Here is a 26,129-nt window from a genome sequence, read left to right on the forward strand (position 1 = left end):
TTTCAGATGCATAAATTAATTTTGATGCACATTTATACTACATATATTCCTGCAATGTTCCTGTAATGATTATGTAATGCCATCAGATACATCTAAATTGTATTTTTGGGGTATTCAATAATCCTTTTAGTGTTTACACTGTAGGCAATGGCTCAGAGCTACAGTGTCAAGCCGTGCAGCTGGTATGGGTGTGAAAGAATGACATGGCCTGAGAGGAAAGAATTGATCTATCATCTAATTACCAAGTTGCCTTCCCAGAGCATCCTAATTACAGAGATGTAAGCAGCTGCATGGTGTTGCTACTCCATGCAGCTGACTGAGCGGTCAGTTATACACATTGTCTTTCCTACTTCTATACTGTACTGAGTAGTGTAGACTCTCAATGTGACCTCAAATATCAGCAAATGCATTTATAGCCATTATTTAGCCAATGTAGCATTATTTGCTACTTAGTAATCAGAGTGTCAAATGTTAGAATTGTTTTTTATTTCACAACTGTCTGGTCTGTTTGTCATAGTAATAGGATTTTTGTAAATTCAAAAGAAATGAGAAATATGAATTTGATAAAAAATGCATTTCTCTTTATAAGTAGCACAGAAAAGATTTTCTTGATTTTGCAGTTGAACACTTAAGTTTGATTGCTATTTCATGGGAGACACATAGCAGAGTAATGGCTTAGCAGAACCAACCAAATGAGATTACAATAGTAACACACAACAAGCGTAGATCAGTTTCCACTGCTTTTTCAACCAAATAACTGTTTGTTTTTTTCAGTACAGGTACTCAGTCATTTGAAGTTTAAAATATTGGCTTATGCTATGCTATACACCACCCTGAGGAGGAGTCACTGAGGCAGTGATTTGTCCATGTGCGGAGACAGCTGACAAAGAGTGCCACTTCTCAGGGATGCTCCCCAGAGGACACCTCAGTGGACAGGATGAACCCTACAAATCGGAGCTACTCCCACTGTCGCCTAAGAGGCAAGACCTGCAGGAGAAGAGATCACAGAGCCCCAAAGTGGGGCGAAGCCTGCGCAGAAAGCTGCAGAAGTGCCTTCAGGGACCAGAGGACAACTCCCTTCATGACCTGTCGTCAGTGGAAACTGTCTGCACCAAAGCTGACCACAGCAGTTCGGCTTACCAGGATGGCATTGGGGTTGTGGAGGATACTCTACCCAGGCTTATTGAAAAGATGAGAAACATAGAAGAGAAAAAGGAGAGGGAAAATGCAGAGGCAGAGGAAGGCTCTAGTAACACTGTGGACCATATTCTTAAAGAGCTGAAAGGCATCAACAAGATCCAGGAGGAAATTTCTGACCTGAGGCAGTATCTAACATCTGTGCGAGGCTCGGTGGATGAAGTATCTTGTTGTGTTGATGCGGTGCTCAGTGAGCTCTACTCTGGGGCTTCAGCTGCACCTCATCCTAGTCCTGTTTCTAAAACACCACACATCAGGCGAAGAAGCCTGGGTAGACAGAACGCCATCACATCTCTTCAAGGGAGAGACACCAGTCCAATGTTGGATCGCAACGATTGTGGAAAAAATTCAGGACATACGCCATCTCACAGATCACCTAAACAGTGGTACGTTGACAGAGTCACCCTCCAATCGGACCAGCAAACCGACCAACAGAACTCAAAGCAGAGTTCAAACATGCGCATGCTAGGCCCTACAAAGCCTGACCCCTGCTACTTGGAGCTTCATCGTGGCCATGCCTACCAAAGCGACTGCTCTTTGTCATCGTGCCACAGTTCCAATTGTCAAGGAGCAAGCCTACTCTCTGGTGACACAGAATATGACAGGTGGCCTTCCAGTGATATGCAGCACAGCGTTAGTGGGGAAGGAGGTTGGAGTGAGGAGGATATCTGCTCTTCTGCGAACAGTGGAGAAGAGCTAGAGAATTGTCTCGGTGTTTGGAACAGGTGCACCACAGAGGAGACACAAAGCAGCACACCGGGTCATTCTTCACACACCAGCTCTGAGCATCTCTCATTGCTGTTTGGACACCATTACAACTCTCCTTCGAGTTCTTCCAGTATGCTTGACTGGAGGCCCCCCAGACTACCAACTGAAGAAAACCTGGAGTGTGACTGTTCTGCAAACTGCCCGTACTCCCATAGTTCTGGTTACCACACCATGGATGCCTGTGCAAATGAACTGGATAATGAGCCCTCCAGGAGTCTGAGTTGCTCCACTGTGCTGTTGACGGACTGTGATGATGGTTACCTGGAGCCACATTCACTGTGCAATGACTGTCCATCGTCCGGTGACACCCTTGATCTGGGGTCTGCTGACAGTTTGGACAGGGAGTGGACCGATCACAGCATCTCCAGGGATGAAGCAGAAGAATCTTTGTCACAAGAGTCTTCTGAAATAGATCCTAATAGTGCAGTCAGGACCCCCAACGTAGGTTTTGACGTAACAACTTTTAGCAAGGCTGTACTCACTTTCAGGTCAGCTTTGAAAGGTGCTTTGAAAAAGTTGGAAGGATCCAACCCTGAAAGTGTTAAAGATGATGGTGGATCAGAAGCACCTCCATCCCCGGTCAGGGAACCCAGTGAGCCCAAGGAGGAGCAGGGCGTTTCAGATAATACAGATGGAGATGTCAGTCTGACAGAGAATCCCACTCAATTTGGCTCTCCAAAGGAGCAGAGTGAGGCTTCGGTCGCCGTGGATTGTGGTGAGACACATGAGGACAAGTCATGCTCCCTTCAAGCATCCCCCCATGAAGCAATCCACTCTTCCTGCACCCTGACTGAATCTCACTCTGTAGAGATTTCCCAGGACGAAGGAGAATGTCCAACATATGGGGAACTGTCCACCATTGACTTAACACCAGACAGTTGTCCAGCAAGGCAGGATGAGAGTCCGCTGGGCTCAGGGCTCAGTACAGATGAGGTGCGGTTAAGTCCAATTATTGAAAACCACGTTCTTGACGAGGAAAATCAAGGAAAGTCTACGGATGCTAGTCATAAAGGGCGTATAGCTAATTTCCAGCGCATTCTGAGGGAAAAGCGGCAAACCCGTCATAGACTATCCAAATCTGCTCAGGGGTCTCAGGGGTCCCATGGCTCTCAGGGGTCCCATGGCTCTCAGGGGTCCCATGGCTCTCAAGGGTCTCAGGGATCGCAATCGCAAGACGAGTTTAACCCAGGTATATTCTATACTTCAATCACTGGCAAGCCCAGTAATAACAGCAAAAACATACATCTTAAAGCATGTAATGATCCGATGAAATTTGCGTATATAGCGTTGATATTAAATGTTTGTATCATTATAAATGTATCTGTTATAAACATTCGTACTTTCTAATCCTACTGTGATTTTTATTTTTTTTTTTGCAGAATGTGGGGGAGAAGATAATCAGGTTACTCATATAACATTAGCTATTTAAGTTATTGTTGTTTGGCTGTTGATTTTGGTCGTTGTGGGATAATTGTTTGTGCTTGTGTGCACTCCAAAGCATAATGCACAACATGCAAATGATACAAGTTACCTTAGGGTTGATTCTGGAAAGGATATTTGTCCCATCACTTTAGTTTTTCTGTTTATTATGGTTTCATTCATGTTGTAGCTTTAGAGTACAAATCCCTAGTTCTATTTCTGGTGCTAGCGTTAGCGCAGCTGCTTCCCCAGAAGTTTATCAGAAACTCTGTCTTTGAGAGTTAACCCCAACGGGATCTCCACAGATATACAGACACAGATGAAAGACTTTTCCTTTGAGGGAAAAGTAAATTAACTTATGTACATATATAGCCCCCCCCTCTCCAGTCGTAATGTTGGTGGTTTTACGAAATCCTTAGTGATTTATCTGCTTCTATCTGGGGTGTCTGTTAAAGCAGTCCATGGGCAAACCGATTTGACTAAGGGTTACTTAACCCTAACCCTGTAAAATTGAACTAATTCTGTTGTATTTTGTCTACATAATGTTGGTCCACCATCGTATTTTACATAACATCGTTTACAATTAAAGAGTTCAGCCACGTTTGTTTGATCTTGTATTTGAAAGGCATCATCACTTTTTTTTTTTTGACTTTGCATGTTCTGTATCACCAAGAAGGTCAAACTCAGCCAAATACAACTTTCCATTATTCCAACTTCCCTCTTCTCATGCTCTACTGTGCAATATAATGCAAACGCCTTTTTCGGTCGTCAGCCTAAATTCTCACATTTGAATTCTTGTAGGTCCAAGATGAAGAACCCAATGCCAGACAAGCCTGGGTCAAACCAGGGTAAGTCATGTATACAATACTATATATCATTTGGTTTGCTTAATGATTATCATAAGTATTATTTTTGGGAAAATTCCGTTAGTAATAAGTAGCAAAATTAACCTTTTGATACTATAGTGACTATAATCATTTGACCATTGTGATGACAGTGGAAATGTCCTGCTGTGCTATTGTATGTGGGAACTTTTTATTCACTTTCATTGTCGGTGCATAGTGGCGGATCTGGTCTGTATGGGATTGACAGCATGCCAGACCTGCATAAAAAGAAGCCCATCCCCTTCGTCAGCGACGTGGTCAGTACTAACTTGTCATTCGTTATTAATACCGCACGTCATATGTCATCTTGTTTGTTTTTGTTCTTTGTTTGTTGAGTACACGTCTTTCTATTTGTGCGACCGCCACAGAAGTCGCAGTTCTCATTTTGAAGACAAATATGAAATCAGCCTGCTAATTTCTCTCTCCCTCCTCTCTTGAACCCAAAACTATTCCCCACAACTCTCTTGAATGCATTCACTCTCCTTGGTCAGGCTATGGTAAGTTAATAGAACCCAGTTGCCACTCCCTTTTCTCCTGAAGCTCAAAATATCAAGTAGGACAAATAAACCAGCACTTGCCTCGAAACACGTATGTCTACAGCATGTTGATCTCTTTGATCGCAAACCTCTTGTTTAATACAAATGAAAGCATTTGCATGCATCTTGGTCACGGGTAGCTTTTTCTTCCTACTTGATATTATCATTGCAAAATGTCATCAACAAATCATTCCCCCACCTTTTGGTTTGTATTAACACTTAACATGAAAATGTGTGGCTGATGGTCTTGGTGTTGTTTGATACGAGCAAACATTTTAGCAATCTCCTCTTCACTAGTCTCTTAAAACTAACTAATACTAGTACTACTACTACTACTCACATGGGTCTTCTGATCATCTGGTAAGAATTCCATCAGTGGGACAAAATAATAACCCTACTCACCACCCTTACAACTACCCTAACCACCTTTTTAACCGTACTGACCTTCATTGTTGTCATATTTTGAGCTGTGCTTGGTTGTGGGTTGTGTATGCGTTTGATAAATACTAACTTGGCTGGAATTTCCCGTGTCACGCGTTGTTCAGTCTCTCGTCCAAGCCAGGAAGGCGGGGATCGCATCTGCCATGGCCGCACGGTCCTCAATCAAGGATGAGGAGCTGGTGAGTATAATAACGCATTACACTTTTAGTTCCACCCAAGAAAAAATAGTATGATTCAGGCCTCTTATGTTCTTCTAATTCCATGCGGTTAAGGGTGCTATCACAGCTGTAGTTGGGTTCATTTGGTCCACACCAAAGGTTAAAATGATACATTGTTGCATTTTAATTCTGGTGGCACAATGCATATTACTATGGGATAGCTGTCACATGCTCAATTCAATTGTTCAATAGAGTTAATGAACTGGCTAAATACACAGATTCGGATACAAGCACAGCAGTTTTAATCACGGAAAATACTTAAGCTGACGTGCATGTGTTGATTTGCATGAATAGGTTATATGCATAGTCTTAAATACAGATCAATAAGGATGATTCCTGAACAGGATTCCTGATCAGCAAATGGATTTACTAGTTGTTTATCTTTTGAAATCAATACTCTACGATGAAATCCTGTGGTTGATCAGTTTGCTTTCACACCACAAAAGAACCGCACCAGAGTCCGCTTGGAAGCCTTTTCAAACGAACCGTACTTAGCAGGGGCAACCGGACCAGAGTTTTTAGTTCGATGTGAAAACTCCCTGAAAGAAAGTGCTCCCCTTCTGTAGAAAAACCACGTCTACAAGAAGACCCTGCAGGCTCTCATCTACCCCATATCCTGCACTACGCCACATAACTTCGAGGTGTGGACCGCCACGACGCCCACATACTGCTACGAGTGCGAGGGGCTGCTGTGGGGAATAGCCCGCCAAGGCATGCGTTGCTCCGAGTGCGGGGTCAAGTGCCACGAGAAGTGCCAAGAGCTGCTGAACGCTGACTGCCTACAGCGTGAGTACTGCCCAGAAAACAATTAAACGTCACATGCGCGACTACAAGTAGTAGTTTTGAATGGATTTTAATCTGTATATGTTTTTTTGCTAAATGCATAGGTGCTGCGGAGAAGAGCTCTAAGCATGGAGCTGAAGACCGAACTCAGAATATCATCATGGCCATGAAGGACAGGATGAAGATCAGGGAAAGGAACAAGCCGGAGATCTTTGAACTCATCAGGGAGGTGTTCATCATCAGCAAAGCCATCCACGCACAGCAGATGAAGACCATCAAGCAGAGCGTTCTAGACGGCACTTCAAAGTGGTCAGCCAAGATCACCATCACAGGTGAGATTCGATGAAATCCACCAGAACTTTGAAAGTGAAATCCTCAGCTGGAATCTCAGCAGCAGTCACATGTGCTTCTTGTTAAAACCAACGGTTGTTCCTCATGTCTTTGTTCCTCTGTCGTCGCGCTAGTTGTTTGCGCCCAAGGACTTCAGGCAAAGGACAAGACAGGATCCAGCGATCCATACGTCACCGTTCAGGTGGGCAAGACCAAGAAGAGAACCAAGACCATTTATGGCAACCTCAATCCTGTCTGGGAGGAGAAGTTCCACTTGTAAGTCACATTTTTACACACATTATACAACCCTTTCCTGTGCAAGTGACTTTCTAATGGTGCGAATGCTATATAACAGGTCAAAGTCTGAAGTTTGAACTCTAAAAAAGTTGATGCTTGCTCTTCATAAACACTAGAGCAACTCTATTGTTTTCTATGAAATTGTACCCTATTCTTTAGTTTATATATGTGTTAATGTTTTCCGCTAGCGAGTGCCACAATTCCTCGGACCGAATTAAAGTGCGTGTGTGGGACGAGGACGATGACATCAAGTCGAGGGTGAAGCAGCGTCTGAAGAGGGAGTCGGATGATTTCCTGGGCCAGAGCATTATCGAAGTGCGAACGCTGAGCGGAGAAATGGACGTCTGGTACAACTTGGGTCAGTACGCTGTCTAGTCATGGACTCACAGTAGGACGTATACTGTTGGTACAACTTAACACTTGATAGAACTAGGCGATCACTCAATCACAAACCTAGAAACTCACTCAGAGCAGTGGAAGTAGAATAACGTTTTTGCCGGTACTACAATCCCAACCTTCATCGCTTCATATTGTTCAAAACTTTCAAAATCATAACAATTAGTTTTGTTTGAAATTACAACTAAATCCATCTACAACAGTTTACACTGTGTGTGTGTTTAGGAAGTAACGGTGCACACTCACACCATTATGCCAGCAGATTTACAGAAGTCTATAGCTTTGTTTTACCTGCTTCTGTTGGAAGAAAACTGAACATGACGCATCGCAACTTATATTGTCTGATATTTTACTTTGGAGATTTTTGCAAGAAACGACTCGCTGTTTGCCAGCAGTAGGCCAACTAAACGGTTGTGGAAAGGCCTGCAGGTCTGTGGTGGGCACAAAACACACCGACACTGGAACAATTTAGAAGAAAACTAGAAGGTCACACGGAGACCGCAGAGACCAAAGTTGGAAAGTCGTTCTTCCATCTTCGGTTTTGTTCCTGAGCTTTAAGTCGTAATGTTGTAACAACATGGACGCTACAAGCACGACGTGTTGTATTTTATTGCTTCAACAACACGTTAGCTGCTTCTGAGTTGTTGCGACTTGAGAAGGCGCTCGCGTACATTTTTTTTTTTTTACGATTATTCCGACACCACAATGAATGCAGGATAGATCCTGCAACGTTAATGAAAGTGGAACATAATGCGCGTAAAAAACAAACCGATAAACCGATCCGAAAACAAAACGTCCTTGATGGAGGTAACAAATGTTAGCAGATTTCTTTTTTTATTGTAACTGAGATTGAAGGGGTTGGCTTTCTGTTGGTTTTGGTAGACAGCTGCCGTCCTCTCTTCCAGCTACTGAGTCTTGTAGTGGTATGGAAAACCAGATCGTCACCGCACCGGCCTGCTTTCACCCCTGGCTTCATGTTCTTCCTCATTTACCATGTATGCTTCGATTAGTTCCACTTCCTCTTAACGAAGGATTGATCTACTTCTGAAGAAGCGTGCATTCTTTTCACATGCGTGTGTTTCCAGAAAGTCCAGTCAGATGTTTGTTTCAACCTCATTAGCCACGTCTCCTTTGCCTGCAGGTAGCTTTTTTTTTTTTTTTTTTTTACACAGGCATTGAGTGGCCCCAAGGCCCAAATAGACCTGCATGAAAATACCTGCACTTCCTTTGCACTTGCAAAAAAACAACAACCTTGTTTCGTGAAAATCCCCCCCTCTTACATTATGTCATGTTGCTTTGATTGATCGCTATCCGTTAAAAGCACTCCATCCTCCCGCCCATGTTGTATGTGAGAGTGAGGCGTTCACTGTCTTGTTTCCACTTGATTAAAAGTGCTGGAAATGGCACTGATAAATCTTCCACTGGGACAGCACTGAATATGAATCTGCCGAATACATCTGCTGTTGTTTCTTGTCAACCGGGGAGACATGAAGTGCTCTTTTAATAGCTTTTAGATTTTACTTAGATTTTAATATCGCTCTGATGATCACATCAACAAAACATTCCTAATGTTAGGAGCCGTTAGCAAAAGGAATGATGATCAGTCGCGTAATGTGCGCTTTGCCATTTCTATCTTCTTCCGTCCAATCTCCCCCCTTCTACCGATGTGTGATTATCAAGAAGCAGCACTCCAAGAAGCAGTTCCCCCCCACGACACGTACAAATTACCCTCAATGATGCGCCTGTCAGAGCAAATAGCAGGGGTGAAGTGTCTTTCTGCGATCAGGAGCACATCCACACAGCCCCTCTGCCATTGTCTCCCTCACTACCAGCCAGAAGACTTCTATTAGCGCTGCCGTCAAACCCCTCCCCCTGCTGTAATAGAGCTGCCACTGTAATAGTCTGTAATTAGCGTTATGTTAACAAGGCAGGCTCCCGCGGGCCTCCCGTGTCACAGATTGGTACTGGGAGTTATGAGTCGTTGTATCTGCATGACGCGTCTTTGTGTTTGAATTACAGAGAAGAGGACGGACAAGTCGGCCGTGTCGGGGGCCATTCGCCTCCAGATCAACGTGGAGATCAAGGGCGAGGAGAAAGTGGCTCCGTATCACGTGCAGTACACCTGCTTGCACGAGGTATTTGACTCTCACATCGCCGCAGGGTCGTGGCAATGACCTAAACACACAGGATATCAATCGAGCCAGAAGTTGTCGGCCCCTGTGTCAGTAAAGCAACAGCCATCTGTGATGTGGACGGCTAGAATTACATGTCATCAGAATCTGGATCAGTGATTTAAAATGGGATTAAAATCACAAAAATACGCTTGGAACAGTTACATAATCCCATTTTTACCCCGGAAAAAACAACAACTTTCCATGTAGAATTTTGCATAGGTTTTACTACCTCACACACCTCACATATCCTGTTTAAGAACCCCTGAGCATAAACCTTCACATTCTATATCGTATTTTGTTCAGATCTACAAAGGGCATTCAAATGACCCAGTGTCTCTGTCCGTCGCAGAACCTGTTCCACCACTCGACCGACATGCTCGGCCAAGGCGCGGTGAGAATCCCGGAGGCCCGCGGGGACGACGCCTGGAAGGTGTACTACGACGACGTGGCCCAGGAAATAGTGGACGAGTTCGCCATGCGCTACGGGATCGAGTCGATCTACCAGGCCATGACGTGAGTCGGAGAGTCTTTCTAGCTGTCTGTGTTTGTCCCCAACACGCGCCCCCCCCCCTTTCCCGTCAGCCTCCAAGTGAAAGAAAATCAATTACAAATGTGCTGATGATGGATTTCTCTCCATGAGATGTCACGCTCCGACATCTCATGATGAGATGCCTGTTAGCCGGGGGCCATTATTCACAGAAATCACACTCCAATGGGGCCGCGCCCTTCAGCCAGCTAAACTGACGGGCAGATGAAACGAGCGCTCCTAACAAGACCCCCGAGGGGACACAGGGTTCAACCGAACAAAGGGGGCGCAGCTCCTCGCGGCGTCCCTCCCACATATGCTTTGACAAAAAATGACGACGAAATGTGTTTTTGAAGAGTGACAGGAGGAAAAGGACGGCCTGTCGCCCGGGTCTTTATCAAGCTGTCCCTGTGCTCCCCTGTCTCTCCAGGCACTTTGCCTGTCTGTCGTCTAAGTACATGTGTCCCGGGGTTCCCGCCGTGATGAGCACCCTGCTGGCCAACATCAACGCCTTCTACGCCCACACGACCGCCTCCACCAATGTGTCCGCCTCAGACCGCTTTGCTGCTTCCAATTTTGGGGTTTGTGTTATTTTAGCATCACACACACACAGGCAATAAGTATGTCTTGTCTCTGTGTTTCTGTCTTTTTCCTTCCACTATTTTCTTTTTTTCTTTTTTTCACCACACAGAAAGAACGCTTTGTCAAGCTTTTAGACCAGCTACACAACTCCCTGCGCATCGACCTCTCAACCTACAGGGTAAGATTGGGATTGTATTCAATAAATATCACCGCCATTAATGACTGGTGTTGTTTCTCAAAAGTCATATTGTTGCTCTGACGTTTAAATATATCGTTATCCACGTCGAAAATGTTGTATTTATTACTCGATATGCAAAGTACCTCTGCGGTCTCTCGTTTTCATGAATTTTGGGGATAAATTACCCCATTTCACCACAGAATTTATTATACTATTCTACTACCGTAGGTTATTGTGTCTGCTTGTGTAAAGTTAAGCAAACGCTTACATGGGAAAGATCTAATGTTTTATTCTATATTTTGTGACTCACATTTTGAATTTGTCATAATTTCATATCACTTAATGTCCGTCTGCATATACAAACTGTGACAGTAATCCTATTTACAGTTAATAAACAGCAGTGGAGATGGCCTGCTGCACACCTGTAATATTTCTATTGAATTGTATTTAAGTGAATGTGTGTCCTCTGTAGAACCACTTTCCTGCCAGCAACAAGGATCGCCTGCAGGATTTGAAATCCACCGTGGACCTTCTAACCAGCATCACCTTCTTCAGGATGAAGGTAGCTAACAGCGTTAGCGTTATGTATCTTCATTTTTTTCTTTTTCTACTGTAGGATCTCAGCAAATGTTTATCAAATGATTTTTAAAAGGAACACTTTGCCATAGCTCATTTAGATGCATAGTATTCCATTTACTTTCTGTAACTTGTTCTTTGCAGATTAACCCTGTTGTCAGGTGAGTGTCAATAATCATTTTTGCAGTCAATCACCGCCCGTGTTGCTATCTCCCGTCTGGTGGTCAGGTCCAGGAGCTGCAGTCTCCGCCGAGAGCCAGCCAGGTGGTGAGGGACTGCGTCAAGGCCTGCCTCAACTCTACGTACGACTACATCTTCAACAACTGCCACGAGCTGTACAGCAGACAGTACCAACCCGTCGACGCGGTAAGTCGCGGACCAGCCGCCCGGCTGTGCGTCGCTAAGTAAAAGCGCCGCGAGGCTAGATCTCTCTCTCACCCGTGTTGCGTTATCACACAGAACAAGGAGGACCTCCCTTTGGAGGAGCAGGGTCCGAGCATCAAGAACTTGGACTTCTGGCCCAAACTCATCATGCTCATCGTCTCCATCATCGAAGAGGACAGGAACTCCTACACGCCTGTGCTCAACCAGTAAGCAATGGGCTCACACTCCCTCTTATCTTTTACTGCTTTTATTTGAAATAGCAGGAAATACACTGAAAAGTCTGAATACATCTTGAGTTTTCCTGTTATCCTGTTCTTTCAGATTTCTTTTAAGGCTCAGTTCCAAATGATCACAACACTTAATCATTGTCAAATTTTCAGGTTCTCCCAAGAGCTGAACATAGGGAAGGTGTCAGCGGAGGTCATGTGGACATTGTTTGCTCAAGATATGAAGTATGCTATGGAAGGTAAGTCAGATATCCATCAGCCCACTCATGACCACTTGTTGTGTTGTATCGACCCAAATCTTTCTTTATTTCAAAAGTCCTTTAACGCTACATGTCATTCACATGTCACACCTATTCATACACTGGTGGCACAGCCTTCGGGAGCAATTTGGGGTTAAGTGTCTTGCCCAAGGACACGTCGACATGGACTCGCGAAGTCGGGGGAGTTGCCGATACTCTGATTGAAGGACGACCCGCTCTACTACTGATTCAGGCGTTTTTTTTTATCGGGAAAACATTCGGGGGTTGGAGGGAAAGAACAAGTCGAAGAGAAGCTCTGATAAAGCTGGAAATGAGAAGAAGACGGTACAGAAACGGTACAGTGAAAGATGGAATTAATAAGCGAGCAGCGTGTGAAAGCTGCTTATGTCTCCCAGGAGCCTCTCTGTGATTTTTCTCTGCTCCACTGTACTGTTCAGCACCATCGGCCCCCAGAGGCTTTCATCCCAGCCCCCCGTCCTCGGGAGGAGACCCTCGCTGTGAAATATCTCTTTCACATACCCCTTCATTTCCAATCCGCATGAATATAAAAACAGAATGAATCCTCAGAGATTTTGCTGAAGAAGTACTACCAAGGAATACTTCAAATTTAAGAGCAGAAGTAGTTTATAGTGGGTCACTAAAAAGATACTCAAGTGCCTGGTTAGAATTGAGCTGATCGTTACTATTGCTGCAGGGCTGCAGTCCAAGACCAGGTCCAGTCCGAGTCAAGACCAAGTCCAAAGGCAGTTAAGACCAAGACCGAGTCCAGAGCAAGGATAATAATCTATCTATAAACAATATTTATCAGTCTTCTTACATCAAACTAATCAAAAGACGTTCTAACTCCAGGACCACCTCCAATGTCCCCACATACGGGCATTTTCATTCAATTTTCATTTTCTATTTATTCACTGAGATTACTATTATTACTATTATAATTATGCAAATAGGATGGACGCAGGAAGTAGGGGTGCTGCACCACATCCTAAAACAAATGACTATCAATTGATGAAGTTGAAACTTAGTGTTAAAGTAGACTGTTCTTGGTGGGAAAGAGGATTTGCTTTGTTTTTGTGTCTGTTTATTATGATATGCATTAGTCCATTATTCCTTGTGGTGCACGGCAGCATTGAGAGAGAGACGGACAGAAGTGTAGACATGATACACAAACTTTCTTTGGTCAGTTCCTACACTGTAAGTCTCTACTAACAATGACGAACAGAGTGACAGCTACTCATTACTCATAAATGATGAATATCCGATCACTCCTCTGGTCCAGGCACCGCCTCACTCCGCCTCACTCCGCCTTCTTCTCCTTGTATTTCTTGCATGGAGAACTACTTCTTTTTTCTTTTCTTTTTTTTTTTTAAGCCGCGGAGGCCAAAATTGCCTTGTTGATTGCCTCTGTTGAATGCAAATAAGAGAAACGCTGTGTTGGTACAATTAAACAACATTTTGTACAACTGATCCCAAATCAGCAGCCAGGAACAACTGGACCTGTTCTCGATAGCAGAGCCCGGGACCAAGACCATTCCAAGTCCATCAAGGGCACGACACCAGAACAAGTGCAAGACTTCTTGAAACCGGACTCGACTACTACAGCCCTGTTAATGCTTATGCAACATTTTTCCAATTACTTTGAGCGAGTGCATCTTTAGCTCATGTGAGCAGAGCTCAAGTTACGTCAGTAACAGCAGGTTTACTCATGTAGTAAGAGAAGATTCGCTTCTAAAAACAATGCCTTGTATTAGCTTTGCAGCCAGTATAGACATTTCAATGCATATACAGGCATGGGAGTATTAAAGACACACTCTAAAGAATGTGAACCTATCTTGTCGTCTTGAAATTAGGTGCAATTTAGCCTTGCACGACCATTAAGTCGGGAGGCCTGTGAGAAACACATTAAAGAAAGCATGTTCTAAATCGTGATGCGGAGGTCTCCTGACTTTTAGTCCACAGTTACGGCACAAATACCCTCGATGTTCCCCATGATGCAACTCAATGCTGTGACACGACCTCATCACAGCCTCTTGTGTCTTTTGTATTTGCAGAGCATGAGAAGCAAAGACTGTGTAAGAGCACCGACTACATGAACCTGCACTTCAAAGTCAAGTGGCTCAACAATGAATATGTCAAGGAGCTGCCAAACTTCAAGGCCGTCGTTCCCGACTACCCATCGTAAGTGCTATTGACTTATTTAAATTACATTCATTTTCCCAAAACGTCTTTGTGATTATCGTATTGATTGATTGATCCATAACCTAGGTAATAGTTAAGGATATCATACCAATACAATATAAATCAATAAAAAGAAATAACTCATCTTGTCTTTATTTTCCCTTGCAGATGGTTCTTACAGTTTGTGCTACAGTGGTTGGAGGAGAATGAAGATGTATCCATGGAGTTCATGCATGGAGCCCTCGAGAGAGACAAAAAAGATGGAGTAAGAACATTCAAATTGCCCCTATATATGTTGTTACCTGTTCAAGAACTGTTGATAGCATGGATGTTAAAACGCCCACAATCCAGCCAACAGACCCCAGTAAACTTGGCCTTTAGGGTTCTAGATCAAATCCTTGGAATATAAAAGGGTTCTCGGTAGAACCCCTTGGAGGGATTCTAGATGAAACCTTTGGAATTTAAAATAATTTTTGTTGGAACCCTCTGGGCGAGTTCTAGATACAACCAAGGGTTCTTGATAGAAACGCCTCTGTGGTTTCGAGGATGAAACCCTTGGAAATTGAAAGTGTTTTTTGGTAGAACCCCCTCTGTGGGTTCGAGATAAATCCTTTAGAATACAAAAGGGTTCTCGGTAGAACCCCCTCAGTGTGGGGTATTGTTAGCAGTCTTAGAAGGTGGAAAGGTTTGGGATAGAACCTACCAGAGACGGTTCTGGGTGGAACCATTTCACCAAAGAAGAGGTCTTTGTAGATCATCTCACAAAGGGTCCTGGATGGAGTCTTTCACAGATGGTTCAAGGTACAACCCTTCATGTTGGGTTCTAGGTAGAACCCTCTGAAAGTGTTCCAGGTGGAACCTTTCCAAAAGGTTCTACCAGGATCCAAAAAGTGTTCTCCTATGCGGACAAGCCAAAGAACCCTATATGGTTGTAGTAAGGACCTTTACTTCTCAGAGTGTAAGTAATTGTTTGTGTTTCTTTCCCTTGCCTCAGTTCCAGCAGACGTCTGAGCATGCTCTGTTCTCCTGCTCTGTGGTTGACATCTTCACCCAGCTCAACCAGAGCTTTGAGATCATCAAGAAACTGGAATGTCCCGACCCTAACGTCATGGCTCAGTACAGTCGCCGCTTCTCCAAGGTACACCCACTGCACGGGATAGTGACACTTTAAAAGCTGCTCCCAAGTACAACACACAGGATTTGACTTTGACAACCGCACAGAGCTCTTGTTTGTAACTCAGGAGCTACATGACACGTGTTGTGGATGTGGGTCTTAAATTTCCATAATTGATAATGAATTAACTGCCAATGATCACAAAGCAGCTTCTCACTGTGGTTGATATTAGAAACAGTATGAAGATATGAGGTGAATTACAAAACGGCATTGTCTGGCCTCTGGAGGGACATTCACTTTTTTTTCTTTTTTTTTAAAGGGAATTTGATATTTCCTCATTAAAAAGGAATGTTGAGTTGGACATAACACTCCCCTCCTGGGGGACCGAGGGACAGCACAGTTTTGTGCTTTGGGATTTGCTGTCCTGCATGTCAAAGAAGAGACTACAGGACGTTTGGGGATGTTTGTAATATAGCGGTTAGGAGATATCTTTCGGCCATACTCTAAAGTCCCCTCTGGGAATGGTTTTATGATAAATAAGTAATTGGATTTTAAATTGTTTCAAATTAAATGTTGTGTCATGCTGTTTTAATGCATTCCTTCCTCCTCACCTATACAGACTATTGCCAAAGTTCTTCTGCAGTACAGTGCCATACTGACCAAGAGTTTTCCTACTTATATCGACAAGGAGAAGATTGTAAGTTGTCAACACCGTTACCATCAATTTGTGATTTACATACTAAGATCAGGCATTTTAAAGTCACTGCCGTGGTTTAATTATGAATTCACATTTCCATTTTGAGGATAGTTTTTACACTTGACAAACCCTCCAGTGGCTCCACCATTATATTAACAACTTCTTTTTAAGTAATACTAGTGTTTCCAAAGTTACGTAATTATAAAAAACTAAATATTTTTACACAGCAGTGATTGCAATCACTTGCAGATACTGCAGAGCTCCTGCTACATGTGTGTAACATCTCTGTGTATTCTATGTCTGTCTCTTCTCGTGTCCTCTGGCAGCCATGTGTCCTGTTGAACAATGTGCAGCAGTTAAGAATCCAGCTGGAGAAGATGTTTGAGTCGATGGGTGCCAAACAGGTAAGACAGAGGGCGTGTCATGGATCGATGACAATAACAGTATGAAATTATGAATCCCTCAATGGCTCAAACAAAGAAACACAAACTGCTTAATCAACTCAACATTTCTTACTGCATGAAAAGTGTGTCTTCGAGAGGCGGTTGTAGTAGCAGAAGTTGTTTGAAAGCTCTGGGTTTTAGATGAAACCCTTGGAATTTAACAGTGTTTTCTGAAGAACCCCCCTGGGTGGGTTCTAGATGAATCCACTAAAATTCTAAAGGGTTCTCTGTAGAACTCCTTAGGTCGGATCTAGATGAATCCCTTGGAATTGTTTATTATTTAGATTTTTCTTTTAGTATGTAGTGCTCTATCCTATTTATTGTGGCTGTAGTGTTTATTATTTAGATTTATTTTTTTTAGTATGTAGTGCTTGGTCAGCTGTAGGATTGTAGCGGTTGGATACTGTAGCTAAAGTTTCAAGCAATGCATTCACTTTACAATTAAAGCAAAATGAAGTGGTGGAAGAGGAAGAAGAAGAGGAGGAGGAGGAGGAGGAGGCGGGAGAGATGGAGGAGGTAGGTTTCCATCGTGGTCCGAGCAGAGCGGATATTTGTTCATATTAAAGCACATCTTTTGGATGTTTAATCAGTGTAATGGTGCGCGGTGCGCCGCTGTATTGATTATCTTCCTCTTGCTCTGGCTTTGACAGCAGGTCGTGACTGAGGATGAGGAAGCGAAGGCTCTGGTTGGTACTGTGGGTGGTAGCAGATTAGCTTCACTGATAGTAGACTGGTAGATCCACAATCTTACATAGACAACCCCTCTTTACAGAAGCCTGTTATAGTCCGTTCTAGTCTCGTAACTTTGCTGACGTTGATGGGAGTAAACCAAGTATTGGACAGTAAGAGCTCTGACCTGATGGTGGCGATGGATGGAAAGTCGGAATTTGCGTACCAAATTTGAAGGCACTCTATCCAACAGTTGTTGAGATATTTCATTCAGCACCACGAATATCAGCTCCATGGTGGTGCTGGGGGAAAAAGTGAACAAATTGCTGCTTTCAAAATTCAAAATACAAAAATACTTGAACAATGGTAGGAAGTTGGAACAGTTACTGTACTGCTGATGTAGCTAGCGATCCCACACTGCACTCCCTGGGTGGATCATTTATCAGAATAGTTTTTTTCCTTTCCTCCTTCCTTTGACTCAGTTTCTCTCTAATTTAGTAATGTGGGAACAAACTGAATTACCACGATGTCAGTAGTCCATCAAACTGATGGTCATTTTCTTTTTTGGATGACGCCTATAGAAAAAATCAATCTACAAGTTTGTTTTCAGCTGGAGCTAAGGCTAGCTGAGGCAGCGCAGAGTATCTACGCTCCCAGGGTCCTGTGTGACACACCAGGGGGACGTTTCAATGGTGTCATGTTGTCGTCTAATGATGTTTTCTCACTAGGTCAAATGTTCCCTGAGTCAGTGTGTTGAAATCACCCCTCAAATGTGCGGGAAAAGGTCGTTTTCTTGGCTTCTGACATTGATATCCCCGCAGTGGCTGAAAGGATTCTTACCGTTCGAACCGTGAAGATAGCCCTTATTAATCTCTTCCAAAGTTAGTTTATATCTAGAGACACACATGCCCTGGGAGCCTATGGTTGTAGCTAGTTTGAGTGTCTCTCTGTGGCAGAGAGTACAACGGTAGCTTTTAACTCAAGTCGCACCAAATATGTAGTTCCTGCGTTTTAACCTTGCAGGGCCTCTTAAACTTAAATGTATTTTTTTTTTGGCCGAGTAAAGTCACAATCCTGTTTTTTTTTCCCTCTCTTTTCTAGCACAACGATAGAATGCTAGCATGGCAGGCAAGTTCACCGTACATGCAAACATGTTTCATGAAGCATGTTTGCATGTACTCAAATGTCTGTCTCTCCGAATGAAATATTGCATCACTTATGTAATATTTTGTTTCTTGAAAGAGAGGCATTGAAGTCACCTCGAAAGAGCCAACTTTGTTGAATATAGTTGTGTTTTTTTGCGGCAGCGAGACTAAATTATGTTGTGTTGTCTTTTCGCTGCCACGCCTAGTTTGAGGAGAGTGAGGAGGAGGAGGAGGAGCAGGAGGAGGAGGAGGAGGAGGAGGAAGATGTAGGGGAAGATGTGGAGAAAACAGAGGTTGAGGTTTGTTGCAGTCATCCTCAGGAGTCCCTGTGCCCTGTTGTTCCCACTCACAGCAGTATCTCAGTGACACTCAGTCCTACTGACACAAGACGTCCCTGTGGTTGTCATGGTTTATTTTAACACGTCATACGTGGTGATTTCCACCTTTTTTCCCGCTCTTTCCGTGGCGTTTTCCTTCCTCAAAACCGGTCACTCATTTTCCCTGAAATTTGTGTTCCCTTTCTTTGTTGTTTTGCAATAGACCGACAAGGAGAAGGTGGGTGTTACAAAAATCAACACGTGCTTTCCAATGTGGAAAAACCTGCAGTATTTGTTCATTTCAGTTTTAATTTCAAGTGGCTTAGAGTTACAACAGAATGTTCTTTTGACAGTTAATCTTTTATTTTTCCTTTTCTTCTTTTAAAAAAATTAAATCTCAAAACATTCCCACCACGCAAAGATGGATGAACCAGTGGCAAAGGTAGGTCACGGGCATACCAAGCGTCTGCTGCCACAGCACTTTGTGTGACGGCCGTGGATCCTCTGTGGTTCTGTCTTAATGTGAATTCAAGTTAATCTCCAAATGGGAAACGAGTTAATTGAGGATGTCCTGTGTTGCCCTCCACCCCGGCCGTTCTGTCATTCAGAGACAGGAAGTAGAGTTTAGGCGCACAGATTCATGAGTATTAATTTCCCCCCGTGCCCGCACACACACACACACACACAAATATGCTCTCAGGGCCAAACAGAACACATCCAGCATATTACAAACAATCCATTTGTAGCTGCCTTTCCCCCCCTGAAGCCTTCCCTTTGTGCCTTCCCAGAAACCTCTCAGTCTGTTCTCACTAATGCCCCCCCCCCCCGGCGATCCTGACAGGCCATAAATCAAAATGGCCATTGGATCTTTCGCTTAATGAGCCGCAGCATGGCTTCATCCGTACGGCTTAGCTCTCCTGCAGGCTGTGCTTATTTAGATGAAGCCACCAGTATACCTCTTGGAGGTAGTTCACTTTTTCCCTCTTGTCCCCTCGCCCTGTGCTTGTGAGACTTGTAAGACGCACGTCTCCTACGGTATTAAACTTTTATTTATTTATTTTTTTGCTCCCTTCAAAAGTTGGAGACTGCTGATATAAAGGTGGGTTTGCTCAGATGTATGTGTTGAACTTTATTCACTATCTTCTACTCTTCATGAACCACAATCATGGTGTTTTTGCTCAGTAGTTTTAAATGGATCACCAGCTTGTAAGACTGGTAATACGCAGTATTAAACTTCTTTTTATTTTTGTTGTGCTCCCTGCAAAAGTTGGAGTCTGCTGGTAAAAAGGTGGGTTTGCTGGGATGTATGTGTTGTATTTTTAATTTTTAAGAACTACAATCACAAAGTTTGTGATGGACATGTCTCTGCCACAGGAGATTACAGTACAACCTGCCTCTCTCATCCCTTTGGTGTCCCTTGGTTTGATGGTTAATGTCGTTTTTTTTAATAAACCTTGAATTCTCTCAGCCATTTGTAGCCTCTAGCTTTTGCGTTGAAGTGCTGCTTTCTAGTTAATTTGGGGTCAAATATGAAATGAAAGCCTTTTGTGAATTGCTGTTAGCGAGTTGTATGTCCTCATAGAGCTGGAATATAATATGATATATATGATATTATACTTATTTTCCCTGCATTTTAAAGAGTTTCCAATTGACATATTTTTAACTTTTTGTCTTTAATAAATGGCGCTAAATCAAATTCTAACAAATAACCTGCTTGGATTCTGTCTTCCTGTCTGTCTGCAGATGGACCCCGAGGCCAGTGACTTACTGAACGACCTGCAGGTGAAGCTCAACAATGTGCTGGATGAGCTCAGCAGCACGTTCGGGAACAGGTAGCCTAATCCCGACCGCCGCGCATTTTCGGTCAAATCGGTAACCGCACGCGCTGGTTCGGACTGATCGTTTTTCTTTCTTTTCTGGTAGTTTCCAGATCCGCATCAACGACTGCATGCGACAGATGGCGTCGCTGCTTTACCAGATCAAAGGGCCGCTCAACGCCAACAACAAGAACCAGGTGGATGCCGACTCTGACAACATGCTGCGGCCCCTCATGGATTTCCTGGATGGAAAGTGGGTGGATCGAGATTTTCGACTGGTGTTCTCTTAACGATGATGTTCTCTATTCATTCATGTCCTTCTTTCTTCTTCTGTGTCCTAAAATCTGTGTCCTGCGCAAATCAATTCGGTGAAAATCATAAATTAGAAGTTTTTAACAACTTTCAACAATACTAGCACCAGTTAGGGTTAACACACCTCAGCCCTTTCTGCGTCAACTTGTGTGTGTTTGTTCCCCGCAGGCTCACACTGTTCGCCACCGCATGCGAGAAGACCGTGTTGAAGCGTGTGCTCAAGGAGCTGTGGAGGATCGTAATGAGCAGCCTGGAGAAGACCATCGTCCTGCCACAGGGCAACGATACCTTTGTAAACTCAGCGACGTTTGACACTAATTTGGCTTTTAGGAGCAGAAAAAAAGAAACGGATGAAGAGCAGCAACTCAGTTTCCTTTCTATTTTCCCCCCCAGGGAGCACAGATTCTCTCGGCTGCGAAAGAACTGGGCCAGCTCTCCAAACTCAAGGTATCACAATGTCTTTGTACCCTTGACACCGTGTTAAATTCCCCCGGTGTTATACAAAGATCACTCATCTATGGTTGTGCCATCTCTTTGCTCATCATTCGGATGTGCAGGATCACATGGCAGGGGAGCCTAAAAGCCTGTCTCCCAGGCAGTGTGCTGTCATGGACGTGGCACTGGACACTATCAAGGTCAGTTTATACCGCGGGCTTTGGTTTCATCAGGATGCCGGGTAGACGGGTCAAATTAGCCTCATCAACTATTCATCCATTAATCAGGTACCCTGAGCGGTCATGCAGGCAGCTCGTGACCATAAGTTGTCTGATTTAACAGGCCGGGAAGGGAAGTGTGTGGAGGTTAAAGTGGATGAAATGAGGGGTGGAGAGAGCCAGATCATTATGTTGTTTTTGCTACTTTAGTTTCAAATGGATCACCAGGAAACACAGTGATTGTTTGCACAACTAAAGGATAATTCTGGCCATTTTGCAATTTCTACATTATTTTGAAAGTTTCTGCTGCCGTGATTAAATTCATTTTTGCCAGGAGCCAAAAAAAAACAACTCACTTTCATTACTTGAATGAACTTGTTTAGATTTTCAAATGTGCTAAATCTAAGATTGGGAGCATTTCTTTAGCCTCTCAACTGCTCTCAACATGGCGGCGGCTGAGCCGGCAGGCTCGCAGCTAACGGTGCTAACAGTGCAAACTACGGCAAAAGTGCCAACAGTGTTTACATGGGGGAGAACCGGAGGGTGGGAGCTAGGTTCCCGCATAAAGCAAACCTCCAGTTGTTCCTCCAGATGTTTATACGGCCGACTCACCCTCTTGTTTCCTCCGTAGCAATACTTCCATGCGGGAGGCAGCGGGCTGAAGAAGGCGTTCCTGGAGAAGAGCCCCGAGCTGTCCTCGCTACGCCACGCCCTGTCCCTCTACACCCAGACCACGGACACACTCATCCAGACCTTTGTGACCACCCAGCATGCACAAGGTAGTTCAGACCGCTACCTAATGGCCCATCTATAAGGGTAGAGGAAGAGTGCATTTCCCACATTTACACAGCAGAAGGCAGTATGTGTGCATAATAAACAAAGGCTGAATAGTCTCTCTTTTTTGGGTTTGCACATGTTTGGATTGCTGGACATTTCTTTAACATGTCATTGCTGTCTTTTCTTTATCTCCCGTACTGCCTCTGTGCCAGTGCACAACGGGAAGGGAATAAGGTTAACCCCCAGTGAAAAAGTACAGCCCAGCAAGGGTAGGTTTTCAATTGGAATCATCCGCCAGCCCTTCCCCCCGCCCCACCCCACCCCACCTTCTCTCTTTGCACAGTTTCAGTTTTGTCCCTCTCTGCAGCCGAGGATGGTGAGGTCAATCCCGAACCCAACCCCTCCCCCTGCATCCCCCTCCTCCTCCTGACTTGCATTATGAATCAAAGTGTATTTTGCTGCCTGCAGCGGGCCAAATGGAAGCTCACTGATTGTGTGTGGGTGTGCGTTTGAACCAGGTTCAGGCGTGGACAAGCCGATAGGAGAGGTGTCCGTCCAGATCGAGCTGCACACTCATCCTGGGAACGGGGAGCGGAAAGTGAGCGTCAAAGGTGTGTTTGAGTTTTCTTAACTTGATGCTAAATATGTGTCTTTTTATTTTACCCGCTTTCTGATTGCGTTCTAACGCGTTTTTGCTCACATTTAGTCATGGAAGCCAACGATTTAAAGTGGCAGACGTCCGGCATGTTCCGGCCCTTCGCGGAGGTCGCCATGATCGGGCCTCACCTCAGCAACAAGAAACGCAAATTCCAGACCAAGTCCAAGAACAACAGCTGGTCTCCCAAGTACAACGAGACCTTCCACTTGTAAGTGCTTTGGTTTTGTTCGTCTATGAATGTGGAAAAGAACAAACACAGAAATCTTTAATTTTCATTTCTTTGTTTCATCATCATTTTTGTGTTGCTATCTAACAGCAGCTATGTTATTGTTTCACTAGAAAAGCCCAAGTGCCATCAAAAACATATTTTTTTATCAAAATAACAGTTATTAACAGTTTGACATTACATTTGTTTATTGGTGTTTGCACAAAGTGTATCTGCCGCTTCTAAATCTAAATCAAATAATTAAAATGAATCTATAATGCAGTGCAATTCAAATATTATGATGTAAATTTGTAAATAAGTAAATTTAAAACTGGCAGAAATGGCCAAATATTGGTTTCCCTTCAAGGCATAAGGGGGCCGTCTCTTCATATACTATGACGCTAATGTAAATCTAAAGTCCAATATTATTATGTAACAAAAGGAACAGGCAGAAATATTGTTTTTTTTGTGCCAGAAGGTTAAGACGGAGATCATTTCACAAAATGTAATATGTATCTAGTGTTTACACCAGGATGTGCAACGTACATCTAGTGCAGTATTGTAGTTTATTTGAAAAAAATTCACTTTGGGCCACCGTAGATAGATCTACTCACGCTCGGGGTGCGTCCATCTAGCGCGTCTTCAAGTTGACCAACCTGCTGCCGTGTTGAACAACAGCGTTGCTCACACCTCTGCATTCTCTCTCTCTCTCTCTCTCTCTCTCTCTCCCCCCCCCCCCCCCCCCCCCCCCCCAACAGCGCCCTGGGTAACCAGGACGGCTTCGAGTGCTACGAGCTGCAGGTCTGCATCAAGGACTACTGCTTCGGCCGCGCGGACCGAGTGGTCGGCTTGGCCGTGGTGCAGCTGAGGGACATCGGGGGGAGGGGCAACTGCGCGTGCTGGTGCCCGCTGGGCCAGCGCATCCACATGGACGACACGGGCCTCACGGCCATGCGCATCCTCTCGCAGCGCTCCAACGACGACGTGGCCAAGGAGTTCGTGAGGCTGAAATCGGAGACTCGCTCGGCCGAGGAGGGCAGATGAGGGGGAGCTGGAAGTGGGGGGGAGGTAAAGACGGGGACGGGAGGTCTCCTAGTTTCACGATAAGAGAGGAGGGCCTCATGCGACGGCCTTTTTGTCGCCGTAGATTGGCCACGTCGACTCTTTTCTTACACCTTTGGTGTGTCTGCTGCTGACTGTTTTGGCGGCGCAGACGCACCTGTCACTTTCACACTCTGGGTATTTTTGGACAAACTCTCACTCCTCGTGATCCTCAAAACACTCACGTTATTCACCGAGCTACTCACCAGGCAGTGACCGCTTACTCTTGTCACTCTCTAACCTCTTTGGCCCTCCACCCCCCATCCGCTGGAGCGGTGCAGCACGAGCACCCGAGCTGCCCGTAAATGCAGGACGACGGGCCAAACAAAGTTCCCACGTCTCCCAAGTGTTGTTGTGCAATAACCAACCCCCACCTGAACCCCCTCAAACCCTGGCCGTGGGTTTTTATGCCTTACACTCTGCAAACTGTGAATGTGTGAAGTAAAAACAAAAGTGAACGCCCTGTTCTGTAGTTTCCACTGCGACGCCGTGTGGTTTGATCTCATGAAAGGGTTCTTTAGGTTGATGAATGAATGCGGCTGGTGGAAAGGAGACAGTGTCGATTATTGAATAGAAGCTGATGTAATATCGTACTGTTTTCACGAGTCATGTCTCAAGAGAAGGTACTTAAACTTATAACTCCTTAGTCGAACCCCTTAGTTTAAATGATTCAGTTAAATATGTGCCTTGCCATGTTCCCATGTTCCCACAGTGATATGATCAGTATGTAATCTATTCTGCAGCGATATCGATGACGATATGATTTCATGCGAAACCTCGTGAAAAGCGACACCCCCAGTGTTGACCCATGATGTGAGAGGTGAACCCTGTTTCGGCCATATGTTCGTCCAAACTATGAGCTCCGTTAGCGGCTCCGGTGTGACCAAGACGGCGTGCGGCCGCTTTATCTATTTATTTTTATACGTATTTATTTTTCGTCCGCGCTTTTTCGAAGACAGCGTTTCAAAAATGTCGTTTACTGCCGGGTGGTGAGTCTGACTCGAGCTGCTGCCGTTACTGCAGTCAGAGGCACATTAAAAAGTGTCCAGTCAGCGTCTGTTGGCGGCGACTCGTGACGTTGACCGACGATAGCGATGGCTGTATTTTACAATAGTTCATTTATAGTGAAGAAATATATGTTAAACTTTCAGGTAACAACGTTTTCTTCCAAAAAAGAAAGGATATCTGAACATTGAGTGTAGATTTATTTCTGGTTTACATCACTGCTCTGTCTATGAGTGGCCTTACTTACGGGGGAAAAACTAATGTTTCTCTTTTTTAATTACATTTTTTTTATTTCCTTGTATCTCTGCAATGAGGACAGTTTTTATTTTATTTTTTTTTATTTTATTTTTTTTATTTTTGCCCATAATGATGTCAAATACGTTTTCCAAGTGATGTTCCTTATCATTTTTTCTACTTTTTATCTTTGACGATATTGCAAAAGCGTCGTAACTGTTACTAGGCGGGTTTCTTTACAGCCATGTTGTTTATTTAGTGTCTGATTGTAAACGCTTCCTGTGAACCCTCTGTCCTGATATACAGTGAGATGTGTGCCAGTGAAGTTGCTCCTAACTGATGGAAGAATATTAAAGTGTTACTTTTAATGAAGGATGGATATTGCGGTAATATGAGTGTGTGTGTGTGTGTGTGTGTGTGTTTGTGTACATTTTAAACCGCCTGTAGAACCTCTCCTCCTCTTTGTTACAGGAACTGATCCATTGTGAATACAGACGTCTCATAGCCATTCTTTGATAAACACGTTCCTTGTGCCAAGCTACAAATGTTCACTTTTTATTGTGTTCTTTAATTCTATATTTTCTAAATTTGTTAACCCTTGCACTGCCACTAAATCACTGCAATAGTT

At 44.1% G+C, this 26,129-nt stretch overlaps 1 protein-coding gene across 1 annotated transcript; it reads left to right on the forward strand.

Moving 5' to 3' along the window:
• The first annotated feature begins 906 nt into the window (after window positions 1-906).
• LOC142935515 (protein unc-13 homolog B-like) lies at window positions 907-24,205 on the forward strand. Its single transcript, XM_076079921.1, has 36 exons — window positions 907-3,154; window positions 3,345-3,367; window positions 4,186-4,232; window positions 4,447-4,525; window positions 5,350-5,424; window positions 6,030-6,249; window positions 6,351-6,578; window positions 6,711-6,852; window positions 7,062-7,231; window positions 9,289-9,404; window positions 9,793-9,956; window positions 10,400-10,550; window positions 10,661-10,729; window positions 11,202-11,291; window positions 11,534-11,671; window positions 11,765-11,895; window positions 12,070-12,155; window positions 14,228-14,354; window positions 14,523-14,619; window positions 15,349-15,492; window positions 16,088-16,165; window positions 16,492-16,569; window positions 18,963-18,977; window positions 19,161-19,181; window positions 19,818-19,838; window positions 20,007-20,027; window positions 20,483-20,571; window positions 20,663-20,809; window positions 21,037-21,160; window positions 21,262-21,315; window positions 21,426-21,503; window positions 22,153-22,300; window positions 22,511-22,567; window positions 22,817-22,909; window positions 23,005-23,164; window positions 23,920-24,205. The coding sequence occupies exons 1-36, from the start codon at window positions 907-909 to the stop codon at window positions 24,203-24,205; spliced, it is 6,015 nt and encodes a 2,004-aa protein (XP_075936036.1).
• Window positions 24,206-26,129: the final 1,924 nt, after the last annotated feature.

Source organism: Anarhichas minor, unplaced genomic scaffold, assembly GCF_050575085.1.
Source record: "Anarhichas minor isolate MPS153535 unplaced genomic scaffold, ASM5057508v1 ptg000073l, whole genome shotgun sequence".
Taxonomy (NCBI): domain Eukaryota; kingdom Metazoa; phylum Chordata; class Actinopteri; order Perciformes; family Anarhichadidae; genus Anarhichas; species Anarhichas minor.

Coding starts and splice junctions, on each gene's coding strand:
- LOC142935515 (XM_076079921.1), top strand. CDS start 907: ATGCTCCCCAGAGGACACCTCAGTGGACAGGATGAACCCTACAAATCG. Junction 3,155..3,344: donor GCAAGACGAGTTTAACCCAG/GTATATTCTATA, acceptor TTTTTTTTGCAG/AATGTGGGGGAGAAGATAAT. Junction 10,730..11,201: donor TCGACCTCTCAACCTACAGG/GTAAGATTGGGA, acceptor TGTCCTCTGTAG/AACCACTTTCCTGCCAGCAA.